Source organism: Hylobates moloch, unplaced genomic scaffold (assembly GCF_009828535.3).
Source record: "Hylobates moloch isolate HMO894 unplaced genomic scaffold, HMol_V3 SCAFFOLD_7, whole genome shotgun sequence".
In the NCBI taxonomy this organism is placed as follows: Eukaryota; Metazoa; Chordata; class Mammalia; order Primates; family Hylobatidae; genus Hylobates; species Hylobates moloch.
Window position 1 is genome coordinate 5,452,614 of NW_026652282.1, and position 16,691 is coordinate 5,469,304.

The following is a 16,691-nucleotide window of genomic DNA, read 5'->3' on the forward strand; positions in this document are numbered from 1 at the left end:
AAGGCTGCAGTGAGCCAAGATTGCGCCATTGCACTCTAGCCTGGGCGACAAGAATGAAACTCCATCTCAAAATTAATTAATTAATTAAAGAAACGGATGATTAATGCTGCAAAAGAACAAAGCCATATTTTAATTTGTAGTGCTAATTAAACCAAAGAAGTTTATACCAATTTCCCCAACCATGCAAAGGAAAAAGAAATATGAAGGAACCGTCTCATGGGAATAGGCAAAAAGGTGGCGTGCTCTCACTTAATGTCATTCGAAACTGCAAAATAAAAACAAAGAAACTTCAATTTAGGAGGTGTGTTCACAAATTTTATATATATCACGTGTGTGTGTGTGTGTGTATGTATATATACGTGTGTGTGTGTCTGTGTATGTATCTCTCTTTTTCCAAGAAATCTGATGTGCTCCCTTAGAAGACATCAACCATCCTCCATTCCAGGATGAGAAATACCTTCATAATCTTGTCATAAATCAATCATTTTCCAGATTTTGTCTAGTTAAATGTTTTGTTTTTCATTTTCTTAGAGTTTTCACATATCTTACGAGCATGGCCTTTGTGTTCCTGTCTTGTGCTAAGCGTGTACCACAAATTGCATCTGATTGTGCATCTTCTAAGTTTCTTAGCAAGAAGTGCATCTAATCCTGTGCTTTTTAGGAAAATGGACACCTCATTCCTTTTCAGAGTTAAATAAATTGTATGTTCTCAGCTGCAGCAAGAGTATATCTATCTTCTAGGTGAAAAGATGCCCTGGCTGTGAAGAATTATCTAAGGCTTCTGGAATTTCAAAAGGTGAATTCTTTATTGCCCCATTTTATGCAAGATCCCTTCCCTACTTCCTTCAAAAAATGTTCTATTCATTCATGGAACATTATTGCATTGGGCTAAGACTTTGGCATAATTATAAACAGTACTTTCTCAGCAAACTTTGAGCAGAAATATGAACAATTGGCTGTTGGTGACAAAATCCCTCGGGCTATTCTCCTTACTTAACCTGAGTTTCAGAGGTCGGGGATAGTATAGATACAGAGGCAAGACAGGGGCAACAATATTCTGGAGTAAGAGAGAAATTTCTGTCAACTTCAACCTCTCCCTCTATTTCACACCATCAATCATAGGTTACACGGTCCACTCAATTCTATTCTACAGTGTTTATCCATGCAATTTGTCCTCGAAATTATTTCCCGACTCTACATAGATACAAGTTGTGTCTTGCCTGAATTATGTCCATAGTCTGTCTTTGGCTTGCTAAATCTGGGCTCTTCTCACTTAGTATATAATGGCTTCCCACTACATAAAACTAAAAGCACAGCCTCAAGAACATTTAAACTCAGATCATATCCTTTCATTTCATTTAATGTAGAGCCACCCCATTTTCAAATCTTGGGTTTAAACTATGACAGACAGTTCATTGTTACCTGATGAAGCCATTCACACTCAGGTTTCCATGCATTTGCTCTGTGGAAAGCTGCCTCCTTTCCTCCCTTCTCTCATTGATGAACTTACATCCACCTTTCAAACTCAGTTCTAATTTGGCATCATGGACCACCTCAAGCCCCAAGGTAGAATTCATGGCTTTCCCTTCTCTATTTCTGTTTGTAATTTGTAAACTATAATTTATAAAGCACAGGTATGATGCTAAGCTGTTTATGAGGCTGGTTACGCCTCACAGTGTGAATTCCTTGAGACTAGCATCCATTCGTTTTAGCGTCCAATATATAACAAGAACATGTTATTTATTCAACCAGCAGCCCCACAATGAACCAGTTATGGTGCCCTGATGCAAGACATTTGGGATGCAAAGGTGAACAAGCACAGTCCTTGCTTTTAAGGAACTTCCAGTCCAGTGACTCAGTGGTCAATAAATGCGTATTGAGTTTAATTAGCATTTACTTATGTCATGTTTGCACAATGACCTATGGGGTCGCTTAAATGATGACAGACAGCGTATCTCAACTCAATCTTCATTTGTGAGTACAGATGGATTCTGATCTTGTGAAGTGGCTACTCATTTTGTTCTACTGATTACAGCCTAATTGGTTCTCTAATGGTGATTAAAAACTTCTACATCATATGCAGTTGGGATGAGGGAACCCTGCCTCTGGGGTTCTCTAGGAAGATGAAGTGTCCCACCCAGTGCCCCCTTCTTAATTCCCATCAGGCCTTAAAATCATTATCAGTCCATTGGAAAAGCATAAAGAAAAGTCTCATCCATGTGGGTGCCTATGACATCACTGAGCTCTGAAGTCTGAGGTTGTCAAAGAAGGTGCCCTTTGGGAAGCTCTTTCCTTCATGAAAGGGTCATATTTTCATTGTTTCACAAACCCTATTTGAGAATGACTGTAACCATCCCTTTTAGCTGTCCTTGCTGAATTGGCAAATAGGATTTTCATTACAAGGGATACTATTTTTCCCAAACCAGATCAATTCCAGCTGTTAGAGCTAATAAGAGACATCTTCACTTGAGAGTTGGTGCTCAAAACAATGCTTCATTATTAGAGAACAGTACTGTACAGGCAACATCCAGTGCCCACAGAAACTAATTCTCTCCTCCCCAAGAACACCTCTCTTTATGGTACGGCTGCATTCCTGAAAATTTTAAGGCACATTTAAAAATAAACACATACCCTGAAAGCATAAAGAGTACAGACCCCGTAAGATACTCATTTTCAAGACCCATAAAACAGCCACATATTTACTTCTGTAATTTAAAGTTTTCCACTTGGGGATTATATATCCTTACACTCACATTCTACTTATTTCTACAAATAGTAACCCTGCACGCTGTATCAGAAAGGACAAGAAGTACTGAATATGTCTCTTGTCCTTAAAAGGAAAGGCTGTTGTTTGGCAAAGGATGAATAAACCCTTCCCTTTAGAGGCCTGAATTCAGTTCGCATTCAATTGCTTTGATTAGATACTAAACCTAGCAAATTAAGTTCCCCATTCCAGGTGACCTCCGGAAGCATTATTAGGAAAAAGAGTGGGAGAGGAAAAAGAATGACACTTAAATTCAGTTAATAATTAGGATTTGATTCAATAACTAGTCACATTCAATTGCAATAATATAAAGTTTTAAATTAGCCAAGGGTACAAGAGTGTGAAAAGAGCCTTTGAATATTAGAAAGACATTTTTCTATTCAAATGAACAGATTAGAAGATGTCGACAGCTTGCCTACTTTACCCAAAAGAATGCTTGTGATAAAGGTATGTTGATAAAAAAATAAAAATGATGGTGATAGCAATGAGAGGAAGAAATCACAGGGAGAAAATTTCTGAGAACTTGGGGGAGTCAATTCTTCCTCCCTGTCTTTTTATAGATTAATATCCTTGCTCCCTGGGGCAAGTCAGCATAGCCCAATTTTACCATTGCAAAATATGCAATAAAAATATGGAGTCAGGGCCGGGTGTGGTGGCTCACACCTGTAATCCCAGCACTTTGAGAAGCCGAGGTGGGCAGGTCACCTGAGGTCAGGAGTTCGAGACCAGCCTGGACAATATGGTAAAACCCCGTCTCTACTAAAAATAAAAAATTAGCTGGGTGTGGTGGCGGGCGCCTGTAGTCCCACCTACTCGGGAGGCTGAGGCAGGAGAATCGCTTGGACCCGGGAGATGGAGGTTGCAGTGAGCTGAGATTGTGCCACTGCACTCCAGCCTGGGTGACAGAGTGAGAATCTGTCTCAAAAAAAATAAAATGAAAAAAAATATATATAGTCAGATGCTAGAGGAAAACAGGAAATACAAAATGACATTATTAATATGCAACACAAACTGTCCGAAGGATGAAATCTTGAAAGCAGAGCAAGATTTGCTTTGATGAAGCCATTCTCCCTTGTCACGAGATTATTACCTTTAGCTTTTGCATCTGACAGCAGGACTCCATCTCAGGTACAAACAGTTAAACTGCTGCACCTTTATATGCTGGAAATGGATTATGGGCTTCCAAGAAGTGAATATTAAAAAAGAATCTTATCTCTGCTTCTCTGAGAGATGTCATACAGTTTGTTAAGACAGGAGAAGCTGAAGGTAACAGGGTGATGCCTGCCTCTCTTGCTGTGCCAAATGGGGATAATTAGGTCTCCCAGTTGCAGGCTTGCTCTGGAATGGAGAACATTGCTTATATATAGCTTAGTACTGATGGCTTGGTGGGTGTCTTATTGTCCATAATTATCTTTAAAGTTAGACGTTAGCAAAGAAGTGATTTTGCTATTAATGTATTTTTATATACCAAAGACTCTGATAGAAGATAGTTCATTCTACCATGTATACCTCACACACACACACACACACACACACACTCACATACACATACACATACTCACATACACATACTCACACAAACTCACATGCACACATATATTAATTGACAGAGCAATGTACTGGGAAAATAAATACAACCCCTTAAGATGAGAAAATATGTTATTTTCTCTCCTGGAAATGTTAGTGTTTCATGACAAAGTAATTCAATTATTCATTAAAATGTCTATGGTGACAGAGTGGAGAACAAAAAGACCTTAATTTGGGCATCTTCAACCAAGGGCATTGAAGTGAACCTTGACTTCTAAGAAATTGATATCTCCTATAAACCACATCAAAAATGACTGTTGCTATTTGCAGAGACAGAAAGGAGATGAGAGGCTATCAGGGGCTGGGGCAAGTGGGGGATGGGAGTTATTGCTTAATGGGTACAGAGTTTTCCGTTTGGGATGATGAAAGAGCTTTAGAAACAGTGGTGATGTTTGCACAACAGTGTGAACGTCATTAATGTCACGAATTGTACACTTAAAAGGTTAAATAAATGACATGTTTTCTGTTACAATGATTTTATGATAATATTTTTTAAAATGTTGCTACAACCAGTCATAATGGAAGTAGACTCCCATCCACATGAGAATAATGATGGTTGAGCTGTGGATGCATCCACTATTAGATGTTTCCTTTCATTGGACCCATTTGGATGTAAATATTTTACTACCAAAATGGGACAAAGAAAACCTCACAGAAATAGCTTTGTGACTATGTGTGCTCTAGACCATAGGGTAAAGTAACTCACCTTTATCACAGGCACTCCACTCTCAGGCTGCATCGTCAGGGCAGCATCTTTCCTGCAAACTGTTGCATAGCACGGTATGTTCTTATTGGTGAACTCTGACTTTATCTGGTGTAAGTATTCTTTTCCTTCTGCTGGGTGATCCAGGACAACTGTTTGCTTGGGGTGTGACCATTTAGAAAATAGAGCTGATCACACAATGTTCAGGGATGTTCTGAGCACCAGAGTTTCTGTATTTAAATCACTTGGCACGTGATATCAAAATATGTTCTACTTTCCAGATGACACTCTGAGGCTTCAGAAGGCATAGTGGCTCCACTGGGCTAGGAAGACCCCAAAGAAATAATTCTAACATCACTACCCTGAGTTTTCCCTGTGAGGGAGGTTTCAGAAAGAAGCATCCATGGCTGGGATTTCTCTCTGATGAGCTCAGCTGGCAAAAGAAGCTGGTCTAAGCTGATTTTTGCACATGGGGAGATGGAACCTATGCGCCAGCCCTTGCATTTTTTTTCCCCATCGTGTTTTATATATCGAAGAAGAATTTACAGGCACTCAAGTACAACCTTCACTGTTTAGTGCATCATGGTTTTTTACATTTGTAAATAGCCACATAACACCACCAAGATACACAAATAGAAACATTTTGCTGCCTCAGTTCCTGCTCCTCTCCCCTTCCCTGATCTGATCTCTACTGTGACATCCCTCACCATGGCTGCGTTTGGCTATTCTTGAATTCTGCGTCAATGGAATCATGCAGTACATAACTCTTGTGTCTGTCTCCTTGTCCTCCACATAATGATTTTGAGATTCAGCCATGTTGAATCTCTCTGCAGTTTGTTTTTCATATGACTGACTAGTATTTCATTGCATGAAGAGACCAAAATGTGTTTATAAATTATCCTATTAATGAACATTTGGGTCTTTTCCAGTTTCAGGCTATTATGAATAAAGTGATCGTGAACTTTTTGCATACGTTTCTTTGTAGATGTGAACATTCTTTTCTTTTGAATGTGTACCTATAAGTAGGATTTCTGGGTCACATGGAAATTTTATTAGAAACTAACACTTTTCCAAAGTGATTGTACCACTGCACATTCCAAACAGCAATTAATGAGGGTAGACTTAATCTATATTACCTATTACCTATAATACCATATCTTCAAGTAATTTTACTTTTAATATTACAATAATAAAGTATGGAAAATAAAACATCACAGAATTGTCTCAGGAATTCCTTCTTTCCTTAAAAATATCTCAAGTTCTTAGGAACAACACACAGTTTTAGGTGCCAAGGTTAAGTGAAGAAAGAAAGAAAAGAGAACAAGTTTCCAGATATTGCAAGGGTTACATTGCAGAGGGAGAATCAGGTCAATAAAGAAGAAAATTAATAACAATATAATTTCTACTAAGTGTTATCAAAATAAAGCACATTACAAGGACAAAAATAATTGCTGAGATTGCAGAATAAAGGCTACTTAGTGTGTGTGATGAATGCTCTTGTAGGAGGTAACATTGAAGCTGCCCTACTGGCTGGGAGAAATAGTATCAAATACTTCTAGCCCCGTGAACCTGAAGATGCAGGCATTTTTCTTATTCTCTTGAATGGGAGGCAGAGACTTGTGAAGGAGTTGGTTGGATTTATACACCATTCCGGAACTACTGGCTGTGGCCGGTGTGATGGGCTCCAGGAATGGCTAGCTCGTGCAGTGAAATGGAACTTTAGGACATTTCAGCCTGTGAAGGACATAAACTTCAGCTGTTGTGTGTGAATATTTGAATAATTGCTTAGGACAGAGTTTGGAACAACCAGCCAAGTGGATAGTTCTGATTCCCTATGCATTTCCTGATTATCCCAAAAACTAATGTTGTGTAGCTTTCTTTCAAAAATGAACATAGAATCAATGCAATTAATCCCACTGACAATGATTATAGCTCACTCTGTGCAAACCATTTCTGGTAACGTTACAGGTAATAATTCAATTAATTTGATCCGTTATGTATAATGGTTTTACCTTGTGAGTCTGGGGAATAGAAAACGATCTTTTGATTTAAGATACATCTCTATTATTCATGAAACGTATGGTCCTGGAAAGGGACGATCAATTCATGTAATTGATTTCATGTCCTTGTTGTGAGTAGAAGTGTTGAACGTTATTTGACAGGAGGATATGAGAATTAAGTGATTCTATGCAGGATAGATTTAGCTTCTAGTTTCTCTGTTGCTTGTTCCTGTTTTTGTCATCATAATGGACTCAGGATCATTCATTTGCAATAAGAAAATGTCATGCAGGAATGATGACTTATAGCAGTTTTCTTAGATGACTTTCTTTATTGGTTTTTGTTTTCCTTAGAATCAGCATCCTCTTGCCATCTCTAATCTCATTTGCCCCATGATAAAAGGTTGGACCAGGAAGTACAGAGGATGCTTTATTGGGATTCAACACACCAGGTGCTTCATGGGAGAAGAAAGACACATAAAGGTTTGGGTTAGGCTTCTTGAGATGGATACAACTTTTAACTCATCGAGGGGCGTGAGGAACAGGGTATATCTGGGAATGTCTGCCCACTTCTGGCTGGGTGTGCAGGGTGTGCGTGCAAAGGGTCAAAGACTTCCATCCTCCCCCATGTTCGCCTGCCTCCCTGGGCAAAGCTCTGGCTTATCTTTTACTACAGGTGTGACAACGCTCTTCTTTCATGACACGTCTCCCTGAGAGCAAGGGTGGCGTTCAGTTGGTCTTTGCGTCCTCAGCTTGTGGTAGCCAGGCACACAATGAGCACGCCATGCATATTTTTACACTGAATGAATGAAAGCGAAAACCACCCAGAAGAGGATAATAAAAGGCTCATCCGAGGCATTAGACTTGAGTCTGGGGGCAGAGCCCTGCCCGCAAACCCTCCTCTTTCCATCTCGCTTTATTCTCCCACTGTCTGCAGCAGAACCTCCTCATTCTCTTTGGGGCCACCAGCCCAGGACCCACCCCGCTTACCCTCAGCAGATGAAAAGAAGTCCTGCTTACGGGAACAATAGAAGTCATCAATTGGAATGACTTTATCTTCTTACCTCTAAATTTACCAGCATCTGCACACTTTACTTTTATTCTCTTTTTATAAGTACGCTTTTTCCCATGAAAGCCAAAATGTGACCTTATCAGCATCCCTTCTGTCTCTCCTGCATTGCTCAAGTCTCCTCTCTACTGACTTTTTTAAAAAAAATTTTTGAGACAGTCTCACTCTGTCACCCAGGCTGCATGGCAGTGGAGCAATCATGACTCACCACAGCCTCAAACTCCTGGGCTCAAGCAATCCTCCTAGTCCAGCCTCTTCTGTACCTGGGAGTATAGGAGTGAGCCATGAGACCTGGCTAATTAATAAAAAAAAATTGTAGAGGCAAGGTCTTGGTATGTTTCCCAGGCTGGTCTCGAATTCTTGGCCTCATGCAATCCTCCCGCCTGAGCTTCCCAAAACACGGGATTACAGGTGTGCACCACCACACCCAGCCTCTACTCACTTCTGGTCATGAGCACTTAAATATGGCAGTGTCTCTCCTATGTTAAACAAAAATTCCTGGCTCTCCTATTCCAATTAAAAACCATGTTTCTTCTCCCCTTATTTAAAAGCTGTTTATAGTCACTATTTTCCATCTCCATTTCCCCTGTGCTCCATAACCACTGTAGGCCTATTTCTGCACCCACTGCTTAATCGAAGCTTTCTTCTTGCTATAGCCAGTGGGCATGGTGTCATCCATATCGTACTTGGCAGCTTAAGGGTGCTGGATACAGCTGAACCCCTTCAACCTGGCTTCCAGGAAGGCCCTTCTCCAATTTTCCTTTCTGCTCATGTTCTCTGTCCGTCCCCTAAATTCAAGCTGGTCTGTGTGTTCTCCTGCACTGAAGCAGATGTAGGGGTTGGAAATCTCTGCATATGAAACAAGTTCCCAGGAGATTCTTATACTCTGACCTCTCAGAAGCATGTTTGCAAGTACTCATATTCCTCAGAGATCTGCCCATATCTTCAATGCGTGGTTTATGAAAGACATTGGCAATCCACAACCCATCGGCCAGATCTAGATCACCGCCTGTTTCTGTAAGTCAACTTGTATTGGAACACCACCACCCTCTGCCCACACACTGAAGTATTTCTGTGGCTGCTTTCAGGCCACCACGGCAGAGCTGGGTAGAAGCTGCAACACAGACCATACAGCCCACAAACCCTGAAAGATTTTCTATCAGACCTTTTGGAGGAAAAGTTTCCTGGCCCCTGGTTTAGAATCTCCCAGCTGCTTCTGGACATCAATAGCCTTCTTCATGTGTGTCTCTTGTGCTTCAGACCCAGAGAACCAACAGCTCATTGGAACCTCATGTGAACATGACACAGACCCTTCAAACCAAACATGCTCAGTTGAATTTTCCATCTTCTTCCCAATTTGCCCCTCCTCCGGGTGTTATAACCCGGGAGAAACTATCCCCACCCACGCCAGGGTTGAATCCCAAACACCCTTTCTCTCAGTCCCCCGTTCTAAAAGCACGGAAGCCTGATCATTCTGAACCACCTGCTCTGCACTCTGATCCAGGCCATTCCTCTGGAATTCCTGGAAATGCTCCTCACTTGTTGCCCCCATTTTTAACCAGTCTCCTCAGAGCAGCACGAGCCTTCTCTTTAAATGGTGATCTTAACCATGTTTTCTCTTCTGCCTGAAACAGAAACCTTTCGGTGGCTTCCCTTTGCCTTAAGGATAAAGCCCTAGCTCTTAGACGTGACCTACAATGTCCTTCAGGATCCACCCTCCAGCTTTCTCCTTGTGATGTTCTGCTCCACATCCACTCCACAGTCATTAAGCCCCAGAATTAAAAGTGTGGCTTCCATTCACTAAAAACGCTGTGTGTATGCTTACCTCTGGGTTTTTGCAGGTGCTGTTCCTTCTGCCTGGAGCACCTTTCTAGCCTGCCCCCTTCCACAATGTAACTCTCCTTGCTTCTCACCCTCAGGCCAGATATCACAGCTAGATGGGGTTCCATACCGTCATGGGGGTCTCTTAACATCATGCATACTCCAAGGCACCCATCATGCATTGTTGGGTGTTGCCTATGGCTATTCTTAAAAGGAAGCTTCCTTAAAAATCTGAATTCAAGGTTCTTTGCTGATCATAGAACTGGCTGGACATATGGAAATGATATGATAAATATGCCTTAAAAATATAGATTATTTCATGAATGCGTAATGCAGACCTTTTGATATTTTAAAATTTATTTTCCTTAGAAAGAGAGCTTGGAGGAAACATGAAATCAATTAGGCAGCTGTGAAAGTAGCCCAGAGCACAGCTCAAAGCCTGATTTTATGGAAAATAGAAAGGAGGGGTGAATCAGTGTAAAGGCTGTATCAGCCCACTCAATGGAAAATTATTTTCAGATATATTTAAGACAACATATGGTATTAAACAGTTATACTTTACTTAAATAATTGCTTACATATGCTTCAAAAAATCACCTGATTGTAGACCAAATTGTAGAAGGAAATTTTAAAAACACACTAATTTTCTATTTAAAAATTTTATTAAAAATCGCAAAATGTATCCATGTAACAAACGTGCACATTGTGCACATGTACCCTAAAACCTAAAGTATAATAAAAAAAAAGAAAAAAAAATCGCAAAATGCAGAAATTTGACAACTTCAGTTTTTATGATAATGTGAAATTGAAATCATAGAAGAATATGTATAACTAGTAACTAAACTATGTAATCTTTTATGTTACATATAATACTTACTGGGTATACCATGTAAAAACAGAAAAATATATATATAACAATAAAAGCATTCTCTAAATTCTAAATGTTTGTTCAGTGCTGTAGAGTAATAATATAGTTCTTCAGTTGTCTTGCACTGTAGTGTAAAAGAACAGAGGCCAATTTAATACATAAGCAATGGCTATGCACCAACAGAAGGCTAATGATGTCATTATATAATGTACAAATGAAGACTTTGCAGCAATTTTAATAGGACAAGCCAGACTAGGCTTCAGTCATCTCAGCAGATGGAGTGATATGGGCATGCCGACCTGGCAGCACCCTGCACCTGTCTCCCTCCAGTCAGCAGAAGTCCTGCCGGATCTGATCCTTACTCATGCAAGCCTTCATTGGCAGAAAGTGTAGTCATTTCAAAAGCACATGGAAAAATACTTCCTTAAATTAAGATTTTTAATTTGTTAATTTATCTCATGGTGACCTCTTACATTGATTATGCCTTCAGATACTACATTGATGATTGAGTGCATTTACCGTTCAGAAAGAAAATGTAATCATGGCAGAGACCACAGTTCAAATGACGGTTCATGATGCTCAAAGTCAAAGCCAAGTCAATGGCAGTAAAACTTTATATCATCTTCTTACTCCCCAAACCAATTGTGGCAACTTCATCACTTGAAATTAATGTTGTCAGCTTTATTTAATTTATGAGTTATGCACCCTCTAAATACACAAAATTGTTTTAAATTTAAGCCTAACACACTATTATAAACTCATTAATAAAATTTAAAAAAATTTACATACTTTAGAATTTGGTTTATGCTTAATTTGGATGTTTACTTTTATGGCTTATATAGGTTAGAAACATATGGCACACACATAAAATATACCTACCTACTTATATGTTTATACACATTTAAATATAGTGCTGCTAAAAGATAATTTTCAGAAAGGGTAGAATCATGACTCCGTACATATATAAAAGTTAACATGTGTTCATGACTTTATTTGAGTCATTAATCAATGAGGGAACCAGACAGATGTTAGAACTCATTCACCGGAAAAGTCAAAACAGCACAAACGTACCTGGAACAAAAGAATTGAATCACAAAATGGCAGCAAATCTGGCTTTTCCAAAGGTGGAAAGGGAAGTCAATGGAACCTGTCTGGCCAAGGCAGAGTTTGCACACCTGCTTGTACTTGCAATTTACAAGAGATGCAAAGATTCAGGGCTGGATCCCACTGCTTGGAAAGGGATGCTTAGTGGCAATGCTTAGGTGTTCACCTAAACAAAATTTTCTCTACAATAAAAATAATTGAATGCTGGACTGAAGTTCAATGAGGAAATTCTTTTTAAAATTTCAAATGAGATCCATACATTACTCAAGTATGAATAATTTGATCCCAAGCACCTAAAGAAGACTGCTTAAATATGAGTATTTCTCAGACGGGTTCTTTCTGATAAGACATTATATATATTTGTTGTATCATTACTTTTTTCTGAGATGGGGGTCTGGTTCTGTCACCCAGGCTGTAGTTCAGTGACATGATCATAGCTTACTGCAGCCTCCAACTCCTGGGCTCAAGTGATTCTCCCACTGTAGCCTCCCAAGTAGCTGGGACCAGGCATGCGCCACCATGCCCAGCTATTTTAAAAATATATATTGAAGTTATACATTCATATGTGTAGATATGTATACATATGCACGTGTACATAATTATAAGGGACAATCCTGCCTGTAGGGAAAATGAGAGAAAACAATCAGCCTGAGAAGTCAGGGATTGAAAGGAAAATGCATTTCTAACCATAAGCAGAGAGGAAACCCACACGGAACTGAGAGGTCTAAATTTCATGGCAGCCTGGCCAGCACGTGATCAGAGAGATTTGCATCACATATGCAAATGCAATAAAAATAGGTGTCAGTATTGATTATCTTTCATCTGAAGAATTCAGGAATCATATTTCCCAATAGCAGGTGCTGAGAACTTTTATGCCTGCACTCTTGTTAGGTGAACAATTTAGTCACTTGACCAAGTCATGGTACCTATAGAAATACAATAATCTCCGCTTAAATTTTCTTGTAATGAGGTGGGATGGAGAGACTATTGTTACACTTTTTAAGCTGCATAATGGAAATAATATTATTTTTGGTCCTGTAAAATTTTTTGAAGGATTTTCAATGAAAATGAAAATGACTCTCCGAAGACTGGGGAAATTGTTGAAAGGCAGGATTTTCTTACTTTTGGCCTCTTCCTCAATTCAGCTGAAAATCACAGCTTGTCTTCTGAAATAGCCAGTGCCATTTGAAATACTCAGTTGAAATGGTGTTCAATTGTAATGAGCTTAAATGATTGAAAAAGTGAATTTAAGCAGGTTTAAGTAGATGGAGGCTTTCAATAAGTGTTGTAGTCATTTATTCAAAGTCTTTCACTTAAGGAGGTAATAGCTGACTCATTCATATAACTAATATACCTCGTGTAAAATAATGTATGCTATTTGCGAATCTGAGTTATAAAAAATGCTTTCGTGTTTCTAGTGCATAGCCCGTAAAGCCAGGTATGTGGAAATTTACAATCCAGTTTTCCTCATAGGAATCAGCTCCTGCCGCTATCAAACAGATATTTCTTCTTCCATTTTCTTTGGTTCTTATGGAGTCATAGAATGGCCTTTAAACTAAATATGCTGCCCCATGGAGCCCCATCCACCACACCAATATTGAAGAAAAAATGATATAGCTCATTAAAACAGTGGTATTTTCTGTAAAATGGAAATAACGGTAGTATTTCCAAAAGATTATTAGATTTCAGAACTTTATTACACTCCACTGACCCAACAAGGAGCTACATTTTTATGCCAATTATTTAATGAAAGGGTCATAAAAGAATGTTCAATTGTCTGGAAATATGTCCCGATCTCCCTCCAGAAAATTAGTATTTTGTTGTTGTTAAATGAAGTGAAAGTTAGGGAATAACTTGCTGAGGGGCTTCACTAGAAAGCCAGTAAGGCATTTTCACTACATACTAGAGCCAATTCCATCAACTATTAACAGGCGCCCATAAAATGCCAGATGTAGAGCAGTCCGAATTTCTTTATTTGTAGCATTAGCATGCATTCTTTCAATATGCAGAAATCCTCTTTATGGCCATATGCACAGGTGTGTCTACCGCGTGTTTAAAAGAGTGACAGTATTTCTCCCTATAACAAGGTCAAAAACCTCTTTCCAAAGCCAACCCGCACAAACACTGGCTGTTTCACTGTTGTGTATAGTGGCTTTCACCGCCTGCTGTTCTGGCTCCACACTGGGGCTTTGGAGGCCTTTAGTTCATACGAGATGAACTGTGGTTTGTGGTCAGCAGAATAATAGCTCCAAATATGTCCAAGTCCTAATTCCTGGAACCTAGGAATACACTAGGTTACATGACCAAAGGGACTTTGCAGACGTGATTAAATTAAGGATCTTGAGACGGGGGGATTATCCTGGATTATTGGATGGGCCCAAATTAATCACGTGAGCCCTTAAAAAGCAGAGAACCTTTCCTAGCTGGGGTCACAAAGATGCAGCAGAAGAGAGTCAGAGAGATGAAAGATGAAAAGGACACACCTTACCGTTGCTGGCTTTGAAGATGGAAGGGACCATGAGCCAGGGAATGAGGGTGGCCTCTAGAAGCTGAGAATGACCGGGTCTGATAGTCAATAAGGAGACAGAGGCCTCAGACCTCATCAAAGAACTGAATTCTGCCACCCACTTGCACAAGCCTGAAAGTGAATTCTTCTCTAGAGTCCTTAGAAAGGAGCTTAGCTCAGCCAATACCTTGATTTTACTGAGATCCACATCAAACTCCTCTCTCACAGAACTGTGAGACAATATATGTGAGATAATACATGTGTTATGTACAAGTGCTACATTTGTGGTAATTATTTATAACAGCAATAGGCCACTGATACATAATTCTCAGCATAGCTCTCAACATCCCCTGCACCCCATTAATTCTGAGACATCATTCTTCATAAATCATAGCAAAAACCTAGTAATGAAGATTTTTAGGAAGAAGAAATACCACTCCCTTAATCTGAAGGTAACATGCATTCTGGTTTTTAAAATAGTAAAATGTAGACAGAAAATAAGATAAAATAAAGTCTTTATCTTTGATTTAAGGACATATGGTATTTATTGGTGGCTAAACATAGGGAGTTTCCAATGGTGGCCAAATATAGGGAGCATCCAAGTTTATATCAAAACATCTGTTTTCCTAGTTCTTTTAAAAATATGTCTCACATCTATTCATATTCTGTTCCTCGAAATTTCCCCCTTTCTGATATGCAGACATAATTAGAAGACGGTTAATATTGGCTCCCTTCCCTCTGTGTGCACTAGCGTTAAATGTTCAGAGCCCAACAAGGTTTACTACTGTGCGTTTCATTCCATAATACATTCCTTACCCACAGGAAGAACACTGGTGACTTAAAACAGAGTTAACACATTCTAAAGAATTTCAAGATTATTAAAAGGAATGGCCCTCTTGTGATTAGCAGTAATTCTCGAAATTATACCTTGTAACCATGTCAGACTAGCACAAGAGCTGTTATTGTACAAATGCATTGGTTGTGGTTCTAGCAAAGAAATGAAATAGACAATTCGTCTAGTCATTTTAGCTAGAGTTGCCAGAACAACTTCTTCAAAGTCAAACCTTCTACAATTGGAGTTTGAAGTGTCAACTCTTACCATAAGCTGGTAATGATTGATTTTAATCTGGTGTGTGTGTGTGTGTGTGTGTGTGTGTGTGTGTGTGTGTGCCTGCGCACGCATGCGCGCTTGCATCTGTGTGTTTACTGTGTATGCCTTGTATGCCTGGCAAGAATCTGCAAAAGTTGCATGGTGGAAAATGTGAAGAAAATGGAGGAAGGGCTTTATCTTCTCTTGCCAGCAAAATTGTAACTGAGTTAGGTTTAAGATTTTGCAATATGGTTTCAAGAAGACATTCTTAAGGGCCCCTGCTGCATGATATAAGTTCAGATGCCGCTTCAATATGACCTTTTTTTCTTCAATAAATGAGAAAAAGAGGAATAGATATTCTTTTCTGTTGGTTTCAGAAGTCAGCTTGATCTGAAGCCACCTCATTTACATTAAATAGTGGAATCTGGGTTGTTTAATAGAGTGTGGAACAGTGCAGATGGTAGAATTCCAGAAAGTTTTTGCTCCCACTGCTGATGAGTCTAGTTAGACTTCCTAGAGAAACATCAGGTGGTTTATTTTTGACATACTGCCTTTTAAGAATCTCTCTTTTTTTCACTCTTTGCTGTCCTAGCTCTAAGAGACCAGCCTCATTACAATATGTGCTCTCTAACCTGTCTTCTGTGTCTTTAAGATTAAGATACCTGAAGAAATAAATCTCTAAAAGTCTTAGCTCAGTGCTGCCACGGCTTCAGATTTTGTTTAACATAGAGCCATCTGTGTGGCCCACCCATAATGCCAGCTCTGAGTTAATGGGAGAGTTACAAAGGGTAGATTAGACTCTTCAGGGGCTCTGTGGTAGTTCACACATTGGACATCCAGAATTTCAACTATTTGTAGAAAGCCTGTTTTTTCTGTTATGCCTGATGAGCAAGATGCCCAGTGTTTACACAAGCATTTCAAGCACCTATAAAAATGTTTATATCCTGGAACAAAGTATTGCCTCCAAAATACAAAAAGAGAACTATAAAATTTAAATGAATAATCATCTTAAAATCAAGACGTACATAATCTTTGTGCAAGTGGATTTTATTTTTTAAAAATTAATGTGCTAATCCCAGCTACTCAGGAGGCTGAGGCAGGAGAATCGCTTGAACCCGGGAGGTGGAGGTTGCAGTGAGCCAAGATTGTGCCACTGCACTCCAGCCTGGGCGACAGAGCAAA

General features: G+C 39.4%; 1 protein-coding gene across 1 annotated transcript in view; it reads right to left on the bottom strand.

The window, feature by feature from the left end:
• FAM9A (family with sequence similarity 9 member A) overlaps positions 1-5,870 on the bottom strand; it is a 41,992-nt gene extending 36,122 nt beyond the window's left edge. The window contains 4 exon segments of the mRNA XM_058441823.1: positions 1,423-1,614; positions 2,514-2,593; positions 5,058-5,242; positions 5,762-5,870. Of these exon segments, the coding sequence (XP_058297806.1) occupies positions 1,423-1,614; positions 2,514-2,593; positions 5,058-5,242; positions 5,762-5,870 (566 nt within the window).
• Between the last annotated feature and the right edge of the window lie 10,821 nt (positions 5,871-16,691).